At 47.3% G+C, this 20,902-nt stretch overlaps 1 protein-coding gene across 3 annotated transcripts in view; it reads right to left on the bottom strand.

Annotated features, from left to right (window-relative positions):
• Positions 1-20,902, bottom strand: part of SYT12 (synaptotagmin 12) — a 58,145-nt gene that overhangs the window by 17,443 nt on the left and 19,800 nt on the right. For all 3 annotated transcript variants that reach the window (XM_073347029.1, XM_073347031.1, XM_073347030.1), the window contains exon 4: positions 18,635-19,027. In XM_073347029.1, the coding sequence (XP_073203130.1) occupies positions 18,635-19,027 (393 nt within the window). The remainder of the gene's footprint in view (positions 1-18,634; positions 19,028-20,902) is intronic.

The raw sequence follows: 20,902 nt of genomic DNA, 5'->3' as shown, positions 1-20,902 counted from the left end.
GAGGCCGTCCAGCAACCGAACAGAAAAGTTCTTCCCTGCTCCCTGCTGTTGAGTCTGGAGGGCTCTGCGCTGGCATGGAAGCAGGCATCACAGCAATGAATGACCGATCTGCTACCCAGAAGGAAAACAGCGCTTCGTTCCCAACAGGACAGGCTGTTTCTAACTGATCGCTGCAGCAGCTGCACCGAGAAAGCATCTTGTTTGAATCAGGACAGTCAGAGCTTTCTGTGAGAACATGAAGCCATAAAGCAAGCCCTTCCTCCTCCATCCCTGCCTGCTTTCGCTCAGTTCCAGGGTGCGTGGGAGGTTTGCGGCATAGAGGAGAAAGCCTGCAGTGCTAAGTCAAGGACGGGTGCACTGTCCCTGAAAGGCAACTGTTGTCCACTCCAGGAAATCCCCTCCCCCACCGGTGGGGAGGAACTCAGCTGAGCTGGATTTGTGTTTCATTGGCTTCTACTTAACAGAGGCAAAAGATGCAGTTCTGGACCCAGCAGCAAGGTCGTTGGTGCAACAGCATCGTTTGTTAGCAACAGAGCTCTTGCATGCATGGGATTTTGCCAGGTGATCTGCCTTTCAGCTCAATCTGGCTGCCTGTTCCATGCTTCACAGGTGAGACAGACTCCTCTGTTAATAGCCTGTCAGCTAGGGGAAAGTGTACTAAGCCGGGAGCCTGGAAACCGAGGCCATGTCTCCCCTCCAGCGGCATGGCTATGGCCGTGGGGCTGTGCTGATGTAGCGCTGTAGCGTGGACACTTCCCACATAGACAGAAGGGGGTTTCCCATCAATGTAGTTAATCCACCTCTCCGAGAAGCAGTAGCTAGGTCGACAGAAGAATTCTTCTATCAATCTAGCCGTATCTATGCTGGGGGTTAGGTTGACCTAACTGGTGCTTGGGGCACAAAATTTTTCACAGACCTGAGCGATGTAGCTAGGTCAGTCTAATTTTAAAGTGTAGACCAGTCTCTGGTTCTGGTTCTGGTCTCACCTCTACCTGCTGTTTACACTTCACGCAGTATAGAGCAAGGCCTCGTTACTTTCCAGAAGGCAGCCAAATAGCATCCCTGCATTTTACAAATCAGTTACATAAGGCTGCATAAGATCTCACCAGACAAAGCTTGGAATAGAAACCAGGTCTGTAATACAGCAGATGCTGAGGCTTTTAGCGCCAAAGATCCCAGGTACCAGCCCCATCCCACGGAGTTGTGTTACAACAATTTCTGGAAATGAGGTCACTTTCCTCCTGAGGTGTCAGTTAGATTTGTCAACAGTCACAGGGTCTGGTTTTCCCAAACCTGGCAGCTTAGATGCTTTGCTGTATTCATTCTGAGACAGGAATTAGAACCAAATGGCTGGTTGAAACACAGCTTATAAAAGGAGGACTCATTGCCTGACTGGGTCCCAGTTCTGCAGAGAGTTGATACAGCACAGGGCGGCGGGGGAGCTTCTTAGCCATCTCCCTCCCTGTCCCATATTCTCCCACTGACCCCATTCCAAAGGAGGGCGAGGAAGTCCTGAGGGAAGAGAGGGATGAAAGCAGCTCTCTTAACAAACACTGACAAGTTTCAAGCCATCTGACCCTTGTTGCTGATTCAATGTGCATGTTTCCCTGACAGCGGCGGGGGCCAGAATGCTGGTTTCATAGGCTCTGCACAGACAGACACACAGCTAGGAAAGTTGGGGTGCTCCTACCAGCAGCTGCGGGCGTTATGTTCCAGCAGCCCGTGGGGTGTCCAGTGTAGTAAAACTCCATTGAACAGATGGGTGAACCTGAAGGTTCAGGTGAGATCTGGCTAAGCTCCCACCAGCGGAGCTGGGCAAACACCTTGGATCTGAAAAATGGATCTGGAAATCCAGGGGGAAAGGACTTATCCAATCATAGGCTTTTTGTATTTGCTCAGGGCCAGAGGCTCGGCTGCTCCCACTTCCTGCCCTGGAAGCACCAACAGGCACAAAACCCATAAATTAAATTTTTTTTTTTAAAGTGAAACAAGATTTTTTGAACCCTCAAGATGGTTCAATTCAAGGTTCAGCCAAAGCTCGAGGGGCTCCTGCTCCTGTCTGATCCAGTCCCCCATCCGTAATGGAAAGGGTTGACACCAGTGACCCTCCAGGTAGTTTAGTGCACCGCTGTGTGAGACCCTGAGTGCTTTTCTATAATCAGCAGCAAAGCAAGGTCCTAGGGAAGGGAGCACTCTGTATTGTTCTCTAGCGACTTCTCTGGCAGACCCTAAACACAGCAATTCCACCGTGGCACACCCCAGACGTGCTGCTTCTGCCAGCTAGTTATCATAATGTGCCGTCATGTCTTGCCACGGGACATTTGAAAGGCTATTCCTCCCTCTTCACTCTCCCATCACATCTGGAGCGCAGGGGCCTGCAAGAGTTAGGGCTTGGCTACACTTGTGAGTTACAGCACAATAAAGGAGCCCCGGGTGCCCTAGCTCACTACCTGGCCACACTGGCAAGGCACATAGAGCGCTCTGACTCCGCGGCTACAGCACTGCTGGTCCCCACTTCGGCGAGTGGAATAACGTTTGCTGTGCCCTCGCTGGAGCGCTGCGGCGCCTGTGTGAACGAGGTGTTGCTTTACTGCGCTCTGATCGGCCTCCGGAAACATCCCATAATCCCCTTAAGTCAAGTGGCCACTCTTGTCATTGTTTGGAATCGGCTGTAGGAATGCAGAAATGCCCTTGAAAGCTCCGTTTCTGACAGCCCGCTGCTTATCTGCTCCGAGACAAACCAACCATTAGCGTGGAATGCTGTTTGAGAGAGAGAGAGGTGGGGGGGTCTGCTGCTGTCCGAACTTACAAGACAGAACGCTGACATGCTCTCAGCCCCCGCAAAACCCACTCTCTCTCTCCCCACATACACACAACACACTCCCTGTCACACTCCACCCCTCCACCCCATTTGAAAAGCACATTGCAGCCACTTGCATGCTGGGATAGCTGCCCATAATGCACCACTCTCAATGCTGCTGCAAGTGCCACAAATGTGGCCATGCCAGGGCGCTTGAGCTGTCAGTGGGGACAGACTGCAGCACTTTCCCTACTGTGATCTATGAGGGCTGGTTTAACTCAAAGCGCTCTACATCTGCAAGTGTACCCATGCCCTTAGTAACAACGCATGCAACTGGAGCCGTGCAGGGAAATGCTCCCTGCTCTGTCTTTGGGCTTCGCAATGTCATCACCAACAGTTACATTAACTTTCCCCAGCTGACTCCTACATTTGCTCAGCCCCAGTTAGAAAAGCAGTAGGAGCCAGGCCCATTGGGCTGCCCTTGTGTCATGGTGTGAGGGCCTGCATGCAATAGAAATGTAATGTCCAGATCACTCATGGTTGTTAAAGAAACCCTGCCTTTTTCACAACCAATGCATAAACCCTGGTGTCCTGGCTAAATTCCAAAGTGCATAAGTGCATTGAGATGAATCCCATAAGCATTCGACATGTCCTACTGCAGTGAACGGGCCTTGCCTGCTCACCCAGTTCTCAGTACTCACATGCCCCACTGCTGTTAATCTACTGACTCGGGAGAAAAATAGCAGCACAGATGTTTGGGCTCCCCACTCCCCGGGTTTCAGACCCTGGGCTCCCGCCCACGTGGGACACCTGCACTGCTATTTTTAGCTGTCTAGCACAAGCCCCACGAGCCCATGACCTGGGTCTGACACTCGCGGCCATGGGTTTTTTACTGCAGCAATGATGTACCCTAAGGGACTTGTCCAGGGTCACACATGGAGTCTGTGGCAGGAACTGAACCAGCTCTTTTGTGTCCCATTGCCAAGCCTTGACCACAAAGCTATCCTTGCAGGGATTCAGGGCGAGCATGCAGCGGACTGGCCAATGGGACAGCGAAGCCCAGTAGCTTTTAAATGAACTGGTGCTTCGAAAGGAATCAGTCTCCTCCCCACGCTCCAGCAGACCAGCTATTCCCCAGGGATTGCACGCAATCCCCCTGCTCACTGCAGGGCTCACACTCAGCACCCTCGCTCTGACGTTCTCGAGACAGAGACGCCTCCTTCCCCCTGCTTTCCTGCCCTCTCTCCTCCAAGGAGCACCTCTAATGAGGGCTCTAGGGTTCACACTGTCACTGAAATACTATCACATCTCTCCCTATTCCAGTTCTTTTGATGGTGTGACACAACCCCCCTGGGCACGCCGAAAAGACAGAATTAGGCTGAGAACATGGCAACAGTCTGAACTGAAGTGGGCATTAAAAATTCATCTCAGCAGCAGGCTGCATTTGGAGGGACACCAAGAGGAATTGCGTAGTGCCGGTCCCAGCAGTACCGTGGTGGTGGAGTAGGGACAGTGGGTTCAGTGAGGAGCATAATGGATGCAAATCTTCACCTCACCTTCAAGCTGATTTTGAACCTGTCTGGAAGGGCAGGAAGTATTGACATTAACTTCCTCCTCCCCTCCTGCTGTTCTGTATTTCTTCATTCGGGACACATTAAGAGCACAGGAACACCAAGAAAGCTGCTTTCATACCAAGAAAGCTCACCCAGAGAGAGGCAGGATGAGAACAGGGGTATAGAAATTGGGAAGAATTGGAGAATGCATGAGACCCATAGCTGTGTTGAGTAAAAAGTCAGAGGTGAATGGAGGAAACTTTCCTCTCAACCCCAAGATACCCAGCCCAATTCTACAAAGCCAACAGTTTCCTAGCATCAGCTGGAAGTGCACAAAGAGGCTGAGTTATAGTAGCACTGTCTAACATGCAGAGTTAATGATGCCCTCCCTCATTATAATTGTTTTTAACGGAGCTGTTGGGTCCCAAATGTACTGGGGCTGGCATTGTCAGGAAAGACACTTTCTAACACACTGATGGACTACGTGTGAAATGATATGTTTACTTCAAGTGCACTTCAAGTTCAGCCACTAGAAGTCTCTGTTCACTTTATAGAGTTCCAAACAAGGAACGGCCCCTGGTAAACAAGAGAGACAGAGCTGTAACTCGAGTTGAGTGGAAGCCTGTTTGAGTCTCAGTACTGCCAACCTCAAACATTCAAAAATCATGGTCAGGCCCACCCAAAATAAATAATGAGACTGGCTGAAAACTAATAGTTTTTCTTTGCCCTCTGGTTTCTAAGCTTTAAGGTGCAACTCTAGCCACATTTTCAGTTTTTTTCTCTGCAACTATGAGTGGAAGAAATTTACTTAAAAAAAAAAAAAAGCAGAGATTCTAAGGTAGTTACAAGACTCTGGAAGCTGGGGCTTTAAGAAAAATATCAAACATCATCAGATTCATGATAAAATCACAACAGTGGGCAACACTTATATTTGCAGCTGTTTTCTAACTAAACACATCAAAGACTGTGATTCCATGTAGCACAGCAGCATGGCTATTGACCATAACCAAACACATCCCCCTTCTACTGCAAGCACCCATAGCTCTTGTTGACTTCAATGGAAGCAGAGAGCTTATCATTTTTTGGGCTTACCATTCATACCTACATGACAAAACAGGCCTCATCACATCTGCTTTCCTTCCACCTTCCTAGCTGTGCTTGAAAGGAACATGGACTGAAAGTGAGACTGAGAAATACGTTCAGGGGGATTTCTCTGCTTTGGTTCAGGTTTAGCCGTCTTAGAAACTTGAACCCACATACAAAACTTTGGGGTTTTTAAAAGCTGATTTTCAGGCTTTTCCTCCTCCCTGTGGGCTTGTTAAGATTTTATTGTTAAGGGAACATGCAGCTGCCTATTCTCTATGGAGAGGGCTTTAAAATTGCCCAGCTGGGCCAACTGAATGTCCTACCCCCTCTAACTTAGCCGTGATGGAGGGCACAGAACAAACTGAACAGTATCTACCAAACCTGCTGGCATCTAGCCCTGCCCCTTTTATGCACATGGAACTCTCTCATGGCCTGCTTAGTAACAACACTATTTGTCACAGTGCGCAGTCCAAGGGTGTTAATTACCTGAATAATGTAACACTACTTTTGTGTCAAGAACACTTAAGCAGTAAACGCAGCAACTGGAATCCAGCCCCACCAGCCATCCAGCAAGGCAAAACCAGCCTCGGCTCTTTCTTCAGATTGTACTTTTCATTGCCATCTTCAGTTTGGGTTTAAAAAGAGTTAAAGTCAAAGTTCCCCCAAGCCAGTGGCTCATCTCATGGATGCAGATCAGGTACGTCAGTTTCATAGCCAATGGTACAAAAGGGAGGGACATGGCCAGCATCACATCTGACTGCCCTAACCTGATGGATCAGGTACGCCTTTTGCAGCTGGGTGAATTGGAGGTGGCCTTTCAACGTGAGATCAAGTGAGACTCGAAGCCATGACTATCAGGATTGTAACGGAGCGTCTTACCCACTCAGCCACCAGACTTTTTAAAAAGAGAGGCCTTGCGTTTTGTGGGCACACAGACTTCTCCCATGTGCAGGAGGGCTGGGGATTTCATGTAGCGAATGTAAGAACGGCCATACTGGGTCAGACCAAAGGTCCATCTAGCCCAGTATCCTGTCTTCCCACAGTGGCCAATGCCTGGTGCCCCAGAGGGAATGAACAGAACAGGTAGTCATCGAGTGATCCATCCCCTGTCGCCCCTTCCCAGCTTCTCGCAAAACCGAGGCTAGGGACACCATCTCTGGGAGCACTGGCTTGCTGGCTTATGTCAAGCACACATACCTTTGAAATTCTGGGCCTGATTATTACATGTGAAATCTTTTAATTTCATAATTGGATTTATAATTGTGAAAACCATAATTACATCTCTTGGTGGTAGGACTTAGTCTATAGCTTCAAGCTTTACCAACAGTAAGGCATCATCATTATTAGACTACAACACTCACACCATTGTGTTTTATTGCATAATGGAATTGTTCCTGTCACCCAGTGCCAGCCAGCATGGATAGAGGCTTTATTATTATTTACCATTATCTTGCCATAGTGTCTAGAGACCTCAGCTGCATCAGGAGAAAAAAAAACAAAAACAATGTAATGTGTCCTTAAAAATCAGTTTTATCTAGTCTGAGACCACAAACACTAAAATGCCTTAATTGTACAGTTATTGCAGGATATCACTTCAGGGCAGAGTTAAGGTGGTTCGAGTGCCTGAACTGTGCCTGTAATGTTTGATTTTGGGAAAATTATAACTACCTTATGATATTTTTTTTAACCCAGAGGTTACTGATCCGTATTCTTAACCTTAACGCCATCTGAATGCAGTTTTTTTGGTCTGCAAATAGGAAATGACAGTCGCTGCTCCAAAGAGCTTACAATGTAAAAGCCAAGATATCAGAGGTGGAGGAAACCAGTAAGGGGAGGGATCGACCCAGGGTAACAAAAATAGGCTGTTTTAGCACAGACTGATTCATAGCTTCTCAGTAGCTCTAATCTCAGCTCATCACCTGCCTAGCCTCTGCCCTACTGACATTATTGGTCTTGAGATGGGGAAACATGGTGACATACTGATAACTTTTAAACTCAGAATGGACCATTACGATCATCGAGTTTGACTTCATGTATAACCTAGGCCATAGAATCTCACCCAGTGAGTCCTGCATCAGTCCCATTAACTTGGGTAGAACTAGAGCAGAGGGTAGTTTTTAGAAAGCCAACCAGTCTTGATGTAAAGACTTCGGATTTAAAGACTCTCCTCCTAACATGGTTTCCCCAGAGGGGTAGAAAGAGTTTTGATGTGTGTGGTGCTTTATAGACCAGAAAGACTAAGGGTTTGTCTATGCTGCCAGGTAATGTGCTCTGCGGAGGTGCGATTTCTAAACCACATTAACATGCTGCACATTAACTGGGCCATGGAGACCCTGCTGATTTGCACTAAAGGTTCCCTCATGTGCAGAAGTCACACCCCTCTAAAGCACATTACCCTACTATGTAGATAAGCCCCAAGTCAAACTCATTTCATATGGCGGGCCTGACCTGATACCTGCCACTTAGCATGGGCCACATTCAGCAAAAGCTATTCAAATAGAAATAGCTAAAGATAAACCATGGTGGTGATTACTTACATTCACCCTCTGACAGATTTTAAATGTCCTTTTCTTCGACTTGCCAGGTTGGGATATCTATTCTCCAGTTGGCAGGTAAGCGCTTTTCCGTGCCATTTTCCCCTCACTCAGCCTTGTACCACCTTCTGCCCGACTTAATCCTCTCCAGAGCCTCTTCAATGTAACCATGTGGTTCTACACTTGTATGCAAGCTTTCGCTGCTCCAAAGTCCGGACAACAGGGGTGTGATTTGTAGGACACACCATGTGGATCTACTGGCGTGCACTAAATGTCCTTAGTGCGCATTGATGTAGTCCTGTTTTTAGTCCAGGACCACATCCATGCACACTAGCAGGGTCTACATGGTGGAGTTAGAACACAACACATTTGTGCACCCTACAAATCACACCCCCTGTAGTGCAGACTCTGGGGTCATGAAACAATCCCAAAGATTCATGGGAAGTCCGTGGGCCAGATGAAACTGTTCTGCGGGCCACACGTTTGATGCTCCTGCCCTAAGCATTACAGGTGTTACATATAAACGAGATATAGCTGACTATATGAGAGTATAGGTAGACCGTTAATATAAAGAGTACCATCTGCAGGCGCATAAGAATACATGAAGTTGTTCATAAGTTTGTAAAACCCATAAAGTTGTTATTGTGCAGTGCAAATGACTTCCAGATTACACAGCTGGTCACTACGGACCCTCTGGAGTTTCCAGTGAGAAATGGCAAGTGATCTTTAAGAGGAGAGACACTGATCTTGTGCCGCTGTGGAGTGTAATCTACTCACTACAAATAGCTAAACTGAATGCAGTCCTCATGGCTGAAATTTTGCACACACAAACACTGTGAAAATGCTGGTTCCCACAGTAACCATAATACTCTGCTTTTGCCGTAGATAACACAACGCTAAAGGAGCATCGGCCTCTTACTGATCATTACTCAACACAATAGGGTGACTGTCACTCTGCAAATAAATGATGCTGTTTCCGGACTGTGGAAATAAACAAACACGTTGCAGGCTGCGCTGTTTTCGCCTCCCTTGAGCTTCTGGATAGATTTCTCAGGCACTAAGTATGCCCAGGGCTGCCAGAGAGACAGGCGGGGTCACAGCTGGTGACCAGGGATATCCATCAGGGTGGTGTGAGCTGACAACGCTGATGCGACATGGCACTGGATGCCAAAAAAGTGCCATGGCAGACCCTGCCACTGGGGTGAGGGGAGATCACCTCACACACAGTGCAGTCCAGTGGATAAGGCTTCCACGGCGATTATTGTCACAGAAAGGGACAAGTGGCCAAAGGCTCGTTAATGACCCTGCCTTCCCCTCCCACAAGGGCAAAGAGAAAGGTGACCAATGACATGTTGATGGCACACTGATTGTGTGGAACAGAGGATGAATGGGGCCAGAGGCAGGCTCTGGGTGACAAACCACCACACTGCCTGCTGTGATCAGGGGAAGGGCGGAACCACAGAGGCTACATGTCTCCAGTATCATATGAGAGGAGTGTTAGGATACGTCTACACAGTAAAAAAAACAAATCCCACAGCAGTGAGTCTCAGCACCTGGATCAACTGAGTCAGGCTCACAGGGCTTGTACACTGGGGCTAAAAGTAGCAGTGTAGACATTCCTGCTCGGGCTGGAGCCTAAGATCTGAGACCTGGCAAGAGGGGTGGGTCCTCAGGGTATGTCTATACTGTGATAAAAGCAGCATGGCATGGCCGCAGCTAGCCCAGGTCAGCTGACTCAGGCTCACGGGGCTCAGGCTCAGAGAGCTATAAAGCTGCAGTGTAAATGTTCAGCCTCAGCCTGCAGCCCAGCGTCTGAGACTCCGTGTGTTTTTAAATCTCAGTGTAGACGTATGCTCAGAGCCCTGGCTCCAGCCTAAGCAGGAACGTCTACACTGCTACTTTAGCCCCGTAGCGCGAGCCCTGCAAGCCTGAGTTAGTTGACCTGGCCAGTGAGACTCACAGCCACAGGGCTGGTTTTGCAGTGTAGATGCACCCTTAAGGCCTGAACATTCCTGTCTGAGTTCTACCATTTAGAGCTCTGTGATCAGGTGGTAATAAATCGCCTTTGTTTGCATGTCTCCCCGCTCTGCACCCTTCCAGTTCCCACAGTCAGTCCGGGAAGCTGAGATCCTGCACACCATGATACCTACCACCGGACATCTGCCTCTTGTAAAATCCTCCCTGTTGCTTCATTTAGCTGATGTACAGCATGCTCCACTGATTGTCCTGTAGCATCACAGGGCACTGCTGGGCTCTGACCCCCTAAGCATGGGTAGACTCTGGGGTATATCTACACTGCAATTACAAGCCCATGGCTGGCCTGTGCCAGCTGACTTGGGCTACGCGGTATACATGTTCCAGCTCAGGCTGCAGCCTGGGCTCTGGGAACTCCCACCTCCAGCCTGAGCTCAAACGCCTACGCTGCAATTAAACAGCCCTTGAGCCGGAGCCCTGCGAGCCCGAGTCAGTGGCACGGACACACCCCTGCACACAGACAGAGAAGACATGGATTTCGATGGGGCTCTGTGGTATTGCCAGCCCCAAGCATTCAAAACTCATGAGATCATTACAAATAATTGATTTGAGGTTCTTGTTCTTTGTCCAGATTCTGAGCCTTTAGGATGCTCTAGACTCACATTTTCCAGCTTTTCTCTGCAACTGTGAGGGCAAGAAACTTCCTGTTTCCTTTAAACGAAAGCTCAGGTTCTCCTCTAACCACATGAATCCGGGAACTGGAGCTCAAAGGAAAACACCAGACATTGAGAGACTTATCTTGAGTTGAGAACACTGGGTCTGCTTCTGCAAAGCCTATTGCAACATTTGGGTCTTAGCTGCTGCCTGCCACCAAATGGCCCTATGCTTCCCCATGGGTTATGAGCAACTCCCACTGAGGTCAATGGGAGATCCGGGCATTCTCTGGGGGAAAGATGGGCTCTCAAAATGGCTCCACTACATCAGTGGTGGAGTGATCCCTGTATAAATATCTACAGTTGCTACAGTTTTGGGGGATCTATGAATTGAAAGATGCTACATAAATATTAGTTAATTTTTTTCAAGTGACTACAGAACACTACAGGAAAGAGACTAATGTGTCTTCATTACTTGTCTCAGGCCAGTATGCGTCTATAAATAGTGTTAGTGAATTGTAAATAGAGTCAATAAATAATAACTACAGAGCATAAATTCAGAGAGTCTGATCTTAAAAGGGCACTGCCAAAATATTTTAAAGACAATATTTTATACTTGCTGGAATATTTTACATAGATATCTCTGGAAGCCAGAATTTACTACCTACTAAGATGATTTTTCCCTTCTTCTTTTGTTCATTGAATTTCCAGATAAACAATTTGGTGAGGCCAGAGCTAGAGTTGTAAATATGCGGCAGTTAGTTCCAAACAACATTATATTTATGCCACTGTAGTTAAAAAAACCTCCCAAACCACCAGATGTTTGAGAGCTTGGAAATCTGGAGATAAGGTTCCACAAAGACAACCTTAACTCTGACTCTGTAATTTAGGGTTGCCAACCCTTCAGGATTGTTCTGGAGTCTCCAGGAATTAAAAACTAATCTTTAATTAAAAGATTATGTGATGTGATGAAACTTCCAGGAATATGCCCACTCAAAATTGGCAACCCTACTGTAACCCTGCCCCTGCCCACCGAATGTGGATACTGGTACATTGTAAATGAAGCTGGTGAGTAAGTGTTGGTGAAAACAAAATGTCAGCAAAAACAATAATTTGTGACTATGTTTGCATTCCTCCCTTCCCTCCCTACTGGTTCTGAGCCTCTCCAGCCCAGGCTGTGAGGGGGTTTGTTTTATAGGCCTGATCCAAAGCTCATTGACAGGAGCGGACAGGTTCCCGGTGAGCTTATATCTGGCTTAAAGGAGACAGGTTGGGGTGTTTTGCCATGAGCGGGACAAACTTCCACCTCTTGGAATCAGTTCATATCTTTAAGCTAGTTGCAATGATAAGAAGACTTCTTTTTTAAGCCAAAGCTTAGCGGGGCATGAGCGTCTACAGGGTCAGTCATCAACATATGGCAGGACTAGACAGGACATTCAGGGTGTCCAACTTGGATGGCTAATAACTCCAGAATTAACCATGCAACTTGCCTTAAGTGCTCAAACTCTCCTCACTGAGGACAACTGAATAAGGCAAAGCTGGGGTGTCTAGGCCAGAGACAAAAGCATCACATACCTTTTCCAAAAATGAACAAACTCTCTCCAACTTCACTGCCTCCAAGATGCCCGGCCCAACTAACCTCAAACTTTGCAACAGAAAGCAGCAAAACACAACTCCCAACCAAAGACACAGAGCTGGAGAAGAATAATGAGACATGTTGGGTATTACGGACTTCTTTTATTGAGGGACTTCGAGGATATGGTCAAAAATCAGGTTTATAATGGAAAGCTCTTTGCCACCTTAACAAGTGGCTTTGCAATGTGGGGCTCAAATTCTCAGAGCAATGGGGTAGGAAGCTGTTCAGTTGTAGGGCCCTAATCCTGCAATAGCTGGAAACCTGCAAATGACTCCATGTGGGTGGCGTCCTGCACCCGTATGGAGCCCCACTGACTTCATCGGCAGGGCCACAGGGGTTCACTTGCATGGAAACCTTTGGGGGATCAGGGCCTTGGTGACTGGTTCAAATCCAGCCCAGAATGGCAGTGATCAGTCATTAACTTCTGACCATTGTCCTATGTAGCCTTTGTTGTATGAATTAGTGATTTCAGTTTGGTCTCTGCTGGGCAGGACTCCATGGCACAAAAGTCACCATCTCAACTGGTATTAAATGGCACCCTTGTAGGCTGCCTCAGCAGAGAGGCCAGGAATTGAATGATCCTGGGGACTGCAGGGTGTGTCTCCAGGTAAAAGCCAAGGCATGTTGGGATGGGACTGGGGGAGAAGCAAGCAAGCACGGCTGTCCCTGCTCCATGGCAGAACAAGACTGGAGTGTCTCAAGCTGGCCACCTAGCAGCATTTACCAGAAATGGATTTATTTAAAAATTGCCCCCTCAAAAAATTAAAAGGAACAAGAGACTTTATGGGCAAGATTATCAGGAACCCACCACCATAGTAAAAGGATAGTAGTGTGGTTGGGGCCCTGGCCTAAGACTTGGAAGACCTGGGTTCAATTCCCTGCTCTGATACAGATTTTTCTGTGACCTGGGGCAAGTCACTTAGTCTCTCTGTGCCTCAGTTTCCCATCTGTACAATAGCCCCTTGTTAGCTCACAGAGGTGATTTAAAAGACTGTGAAGTGCTTTGAGATGTACTGATGAAAAGAGGTATATAAGAGCTAGGTATCTCTATTAATTGGCGCCAGATTTTGCAAAGAGCTCAGCAGGGACGGTCTGGTCCCAGTTGTGGGTGCTGAGCACTTGCAAATCTAGCATTGTGTTTTCCTTATCTCATGGCTAATTAAAAGGAAACTGTGCAGCAGCAAGGAGATTTAGGAAGGGGAAGATTTGAAAACCATACAGTAGGATCCAAGCTGTCCCTGTGGGATGTCATTTTATTTTGTCATTTGTTGAAACAGTCTGAATCTTTTGGCCCTGGCTCCTGCGCATGGAGTTAAATTGGGATGTCGACATATATAAATTGATACATATCAAGGCAGAGGGATCTGAGCAGAAGGGCATGATTGCCCTGGAGCAAGTGCAAATGTGAAACATGCCTGCATGTTCCTTTGAGCTGCTCAGAGAGACTTGCCTCCTACATGACACACACACAGCCTGTCGGGATCACTGGCTGGAGGAACGTCCCATTTACAGAAACTACAAGCAACTTCTAGCCCAGTTTCCTCAAGCTTTTAATTGTCTTCATGTTTTCCATATCTAGCCTCCCAGGGGCTTCCCCCTTCCTGGCCACACTCAAATTAGCTTGTCCAGAAACCAGGCACAAACACCACACAATGCTGCTGGAAGCGGACAGCCATTTCCAAGAGGATGGAGGTGGACAGGACAAGCAAGAGCAAGCCACATGCAACAGGAGGAGGAATAGAATGGATGGTGGTTGGCACCAATGTTTGGCCTTTACTCTCTGAGCTACTAGGCAGCTGCCCCATCATCATCTATCACTGATGATACACAGAGTGCCCCAGGCCAGTGGATTTAGGCGGGAGGGTGGCCTTCTGAGTACAAAACTGGGAAACGCGTTAGATTTGCTAGAAATAAATAAGCCACTAGTAATAAAACACAAACCAACCCCTCCATACCTCGACAACAGTTAGGTAGTTGGTGTGCTGAGACAATTGTCTAACATGCTTAGCTGTATTATCTCATTGTCTCCTCGTGCTTCCCCACCTGTCGTCTCTGGTCTTACACTTCTGTTGTAAGCTCCTTGGGTCATGGACCCTTTTTTTTTTTTTGTTCTGTTTGTACTGCGCCCAGCATAATGAGGTCCTGGTTAAGGACTGGAACGCTGGGGTAACGCACACAAATATAGCAACAACAAATCGCACATACAAAAATCTTATAGAAACTAAAACTTCATATATGATCAAATAATGACTCTCTCTTCCTCCCTATTCTCCATCTTCAATGCCTCTTTTTTTCAAGTCTTTTCCACATTCTGGATTTTCCCCACCACGTTTCTCTATCCTTTGGCATCATTTGTTCGTGTTTCAGTTTGGCTTTTCCCCTCTCAAATGCCTGGACATAGCAAAACACTTAGGTAGGTGGTTAACTTTAAGCATGTGAGCAAATCCACTGACTTTCAACAGGAAGACTCATATGCTTCAGGCTAAGCACATGCTGGGTCCCAACCTAATCACCCCTCTTAGTTTTCTTTTCTGATCTGACCTGTCTCCCACTGTCTCCATTTCCCTTTAATATTCTTCCTTTCACTCGCCTTCCTCCCCACCGTTAGCCATCTCCCCCTCCATTCTGAACATAGAAATACAACCAGCAGTGAGCAGAGGGATGACCAAAATCAGACCAGCCAACGCTATGGGTTTGCCCCACAGACTATACGCTTATAGACTTCCCCAAAGGAGGTCTGCACCCGATTCACTGCCCTGCCCTATTCCCTTGCCTGCCTCCTGGAAAGGGCAGCAAATCAGAGCAGCTGCATGTGCTGAGGAGCAGGTCAGTCTCCCAATATTTGGAGGTGGGAGTGCTCCTGTCGCAATCAGTTTTCCCTGGGTACTCCAAGCCAGCTGGAGAGCACGGGCAGGCTCCTAGGGGTGGGATACAAGGTCTTGTTCAGTAATAAGGGCTATGAAGTACATGAAACAGAGACAAAATCTGAGGCCATGGTCTCTTCCTCAAAGCATTTTCCCACAGGCTACAGCACATTTGGTGGAAGTCTGTCCCTCCTCCCCTTGCCTGCCTTTGTGATGCAGTGAAACAGGCAGCCTGATTCAGCCGGAGTGGAATGTCCTGCAAAATCCAGGATGCTTGAGTTGTCCAGACAAGGCTCTCTCCTGCTTTACAGGCATGAGTTAGTACAGTACCCCTGGGAGCTGGGTCTGTATCGCTATCCCTGCTGTAGTGAGTTACAGGGAGGATATGTGCCTTGCCTAAGGCTAGAGAGTAAGTCATTAGCAGAGCTGGGAATGGCACTCAGGAGTCCAGACTCCCCCCTCTATTGCCTTCGCCAGGAGACAGCACCTCCCAGGTCCTCTGCATACTGCTCACAGATCCGCTTCCCAAGAGTAGAAGAGCATGCCTGCAGCTCATTGACTAGGGAAGCGATTGAAACAAAACTCTCTTTACAGTCCTTTCCATCTCATAGAACAGACTTAATTGCTCCCATTACAGTTAGTAAATTGACAGATGGTATCACAAACAACTTCCAAGGAAGAAGCTTCTGAATTATAACTGGGTCTGCCCGGAGCTTCCCATGCCCCAGTGGAGGTTTCTTTCGGGATTAACCCATTACTCACCACTGATGCAGCTGGGGAGAAATGGAAGGGCTAGTGCTATGGATTGGGGAGGATAATATTCCACTGGGTTCCAGCCAGCAGCTCACAGCAGACATACCCAGTGCATTGCATGGTGCTGCATCTACCTCCCAGCTCACTGTGGTATATTGGGGGCCTTATCCAAGCGAAATCAATGGGAGTCTTTCCATTGACTTCAGTGGGCACTGGCTCAGGTGCTGAGTCAGCTACGAAGCAGGGAATGGAACAGAACAAGCCACTTGGACTGAGGAGTAGTGCCCGGCCATCCACTCACCTCACACAATTCTGCTGACACTGCCTTTGCAGCCACGGGGCCAAATTCTTTGCTGGCAGAAGCCGGTGTGATGCCACTGACTCGAATGGTGTTTTGCCCGCTAATGCCAAGGCTGAATATGGCCCATGGATGTAGCTGGGCTGCATCCCTACAGCCTGAATCCGCACTCACACTGCATGAGCGCCCCAAGGTGCGAGTGGCCTGGCAAGAACACACACCCAGAAAAATGCTCATTGGGGGGCACCCGGCAATAGCCGCTCATCTTCCTGCAGCTGCTCAGCATTCCAGAACTGGACCTGAAATCCGCAGGCATAGACACACCTTCAAACGCCCGCTGGAGATGGCAAGAGCTGGATTGGTCAGCTCAGCCCAGGAGCATCCGCAGCACGTGACCCTGTCTGCATGGGAAGAGTTCTTGCCTTCAGCAGGCTTTTGAATTAAGGCCCTCGAAAGATTTCCTCCCTCTGCTGTCAGTTAACAGCCATTTTACCACATTGAGCTGACAGGGAATCACAGGTAATGCCCATCCCTCATTCCTGTTAGGGGATCTTGGCCCTCTCAGCCAACAATGCAGGGTTGTTTCCTAAAGATGACAGCTATTGTTTAGATTATGGTAACATTTAGAGGCCCAGCTGAGATCAAAGCCCCACTGTGCTGGGCACTGCAAACACACATAGTAAGAGAGAGTCCCTACCCTGATGAGTGTATAGTCTAAACAGACAGGACAGACAAAGGAAGCACTATTAACCCCATGCTACATATAGGGAACTAGGTACAGGGATTAAGCCACTTACCCAGCGTCACACCAGAAGTCTATGGAAGAATCAGGAACCGAACACAGATTTTCTTTGTTCCAGGTCAGCGCCTCAAGCCACAGGACCATCCTTCATCTCCCAACAGTGATAACACACTTTTCTTATGAACACAGTCTCATGCCTCATAAACAAGTGTGACACGAATCATCAATTGTCTACAACAGCCCAAGATAGCCCTGAAGTAAGCAGACGCACCTCACGCTTGGACGGACAGACTCCACATCTGAGGAAGGGGCTGGAAAACACCAGTACAAGTGCCCCGGGAACTGACCAATGCCTAGTGCTTGCCTGTATCTAAATAGGAAGGAAGGAAGCCCATGCTAGAGGAATCATGCAATGTGCGCCCAGCATTTGCTAGATAAAAGCGATCCCCAGAACAAACCGATCATACTCTAAGTTCACAGAGAAGTGCAATCTAGCTTTGGACAGCTGCCGTTCAGGGGCACTCACCCAGCCCTAGAAGCAGCCAAGCTACAGCAGAAATGAATGTTGATTTGTCACAAGCAAGCAGGAGTCCTGGAAGCTGTGACTGTCAATTTCAGCATCAGAGTCTGCATTTGCAAGCGCCGTGATATTTCTGCCTCTGCTTGTTTGGGTGGTGGAACTGTACGTGGTGGAGAGATGGCTGGGACAGCATCAGAGGCTGTATAATTTATTAAAGGAACAGGAGCCTTGGGGATTGTTCCCTTGAGTCAAGCAAACCCAGTCCACAGATTGCACACCCCGCCCCCCCGCCGCATCCCTAGTTTCAGCACCTATGGTTTTTGATGTCATGGAGACATGACCTCCAGGGTTGTTCATGTTTGGAGGGACATGGAAACATACATGCGATGAGTTAGTTGTGCCCAAGGATACGCTGCAAAATGTGGGGTGACCCTTGAACAGACGGTATTTGGGGTCTCCTATATTGTATAACTTGCTACTAACCCATTTCTGCTCTAGCAGAGGAGATGCAGAATGTCCCACATGGTGCAAACTTGCCCCTACTGGCAAATTTTGAAATAAAGAGTCTTACAGTGCACTACCAGTGAAGGTCACCAGTGCAGACCTGCAACCTCCTTCCCAGCTGGATAAAGCTGCTCCTTCTCCAACTCAAAATGTAAATTTCTTCATTCAAACTAGATTCGTTCAGGTTCCATCATGGGCAATTAGGACTGGGACAAGAGTGTGATTCTGCATTTGCGAACTCCTTTGCCTATCAGTTTTATGGCAGGAGTGACCATGCGTTGAGAACCTACCCCAATTCTTCGAAAAATGAGATTACATTACATTATATACCGTGAGCTTGGCGGTAATGTTGTAGCCATTCCAAGCACTAGGCCCTAAGTTGCAGTAATCACTCCGCCAACTGCTTCCAGCTATCATACTCCTCCCAGGGCTCCAAGACGTGCTGCTTCTGTGGCCCACTCCTCATCCATCCATCCATCCACCCGGACCTTACTGACTTGTGCTGCCCTATCATCCTCCTGTCAGAAAAGAAGAGCAGCAGGAGATGCACCCTCAGATTTGACCCCTGACTGCTCAGCCAATTTGCTGCAAGGAGGTTGAGATCTAGCTTTTCAGAGGTCGGTATAACATGAACAACGACTAGTCCCATACACATTTCCCTTAACACACACACACACCCCTCCAAAAATGCTGCAAGAGAAGGTGACAGACACTTACCCTGGAAATGCCAATGATTTGTTCATCTGGAAGCAAGCTGATACGCACAAAGCAAGACTCAAAGTTGACGTCCTCCTTCTCCAGGAGGTCCTTCCCTTGCAGCAGCGTGACGTGCAGGGTGTTGGAGAACACATCGTACTCCATGTTGACTTCCACCTGGCCCACAGTGAAGTCTTGGCCAAAGTTATTCCCAATGGAGGAGATGGAGCTGAGGGAGTCAGTGGATACAGATCTCTTCAGTAGCCCGAATGGACCCAGATCTAGGTCTTTGCTCATCAACTCTAAGGTACCCAGCTCATTGATGTTCTCAAAGGTGTCATCCATCTTCAGGCGGGGCTTGCGGACAGGGGACGTCCTTTCCGCTGCCTTTCGGAAGTTTGAAGCTCCCCCCCTCTGCAGACATAGAAAAGGATAGAAGAGGCACTCAGGTTGCATTAACCCCTTCACCTCTGAACTACTTCTTACTACATGTGAAACAAAGCATATGGGGCTCTTAAGTGCTATGGGGTCTAAATATGCAATTGCCATGGGATATGAAGGTGATTCCTTAACAAGAAGATCTACAGCATTAGGCTGTGGTACAGTCTCCCAGGACAAGTGCTTAGGTCATTTAAGGGAGACTAGATAACGCACTGGAACATATACGGTATATGATATGAAAGCCCTTCCCATCCCTTATTTCTCCCTTTCTCGTTTTGCTGCAGGGTAATTTTTCATTAGTCAACTAAGTGACACCTTAGTTATCTGTAAATATAAATATTCAAAACAAATCATTTTTGAAAGCTTTCCATTTTGGAACAAAAAAAAAGATGATGAAAAAGGTACAAAAAAATGAAAAATAATTAATTTAAAAAACCAACCAAAAATTTGAAATTTTTTCCACAAATCCGTCCCCCTTCTGTTTTTTTGGCCACCTCGAATACATAACATGTACCACTGCCCCCTACTGGGTGAACTATATTTGCTCAAGTGTCTGATTATGTTACCCAATAGCATTTAGTCCATAAATAAGGAAATTTTACACCATCTCTTAAGTGCCTAAGCAGCTTCGGAGCCTAAGTTCCATTTTCAAAGTGATTTAGGCACTTAGAAGCCTAAATCCCATTGACTTTCCATTAGACTTTGGCTCCTAAGTCACTTAGGTACTACTGAAAAAGTTGTCAGTAGTATTAGGACCTATAGCTAACAAAGAGAGAGTCTCATCTGAAATAGTGTGTGCAGTTCTGATCACCCAAGTTCAAGAAAGATGAATTCACACTGGAACAGGTGCAGAGAAAAGCGACCAGGATGATCCGAGAAGACTAAAAAGAGTGGGACTGAGAAGGGATATGAGTGCTCGCTATGAATCCATCCGGGGGGTAAACAGCAGGGAGAGAGACAAGCTATTTAAACTAAAGGCTGATATTGGCACAAGAACAAATGGGTATAAAACTGGCCATGAATAAATGCAGACTGGAAAGTAGAAGGTTTCTAACCATCAAAGGAGTGAGGTTCTGGGGCAGCCTCCCCTTAGGAGTAGTAGGGGCGCACAACCTAAGTGGTTCTGTGATGAAGCTTGGTAAGTTCCTTAACAGGATTAGATGACAGAACTGCCTGCAATCTCAGGGGACTGGATTTGAGGACTGGAAGGGACCTACTGGGTCATATTTTCCTTTAGCTCAGGTCTAGGACAAGTACCTTCCCAACCTTGTCTGTACGAAAGGTGATGCAAAGCAATCATTTTGTGGCTCTGCCACGTAACTGTTCATTGTACCCCACACATGATCCAGCCACCCCACCAATTCTCTTGCAGGTTTCCTGATTCTAATAGATGTAAACAACATTGTGTGATTTGTTTTTTTTTAATCTTTGGCTATTAGCTCTTCAAATTTCTTCATCGCCTTCCTAATTTTCTTCTTGCATTTTTCTGCTGTGGTTTATGCTGCTTTCTAGTGACTTCACTGGGGTTGGAGTTTCTGAAGTCTTCCTCTGTTTGAGACCTTGCTGAGGAAATCAAAGGATTGAGCTGATTATGTTCTCCATATTGATCTGTCTTTATAAAAGCTTGATGGCTGGTGGGAATGTTTAGCGACCTATTTCAGAGTAGCAGCCGTGTTAGTCTGTATCCACAAAAAGAACAGGAGTAGTTGTGGCACCTTAGAGACTAAAATTTATTTGAGCATAAGCTTTTGTGGGCTACAGCTCACTTCATTGGATGCATAGAATGGAACATATAGTAAGAAGATTTTATATATATATATATATATATATATATATATATATACACAC

The sequence above is a fragment of the Lepidochelys kempii genome, chromosome 6 (genome assembly GCF_965140265.1).
Source record: "Lepidochelys kempii isolate rLepKem1 chromosome 6, rLepKem1.hap2, whole genome shotgun sequence".
NCBI lineage: Eukaryota > Metazoa > Chordata > Testudines > Cheloniidae > Lepidochelys > Lepidochelys kempii.
The sequence above is the reverse complement of the archived record's forward strand: the minus strand, read 5'-3'. Positions and strand labels throughout refer to the sequence as shown.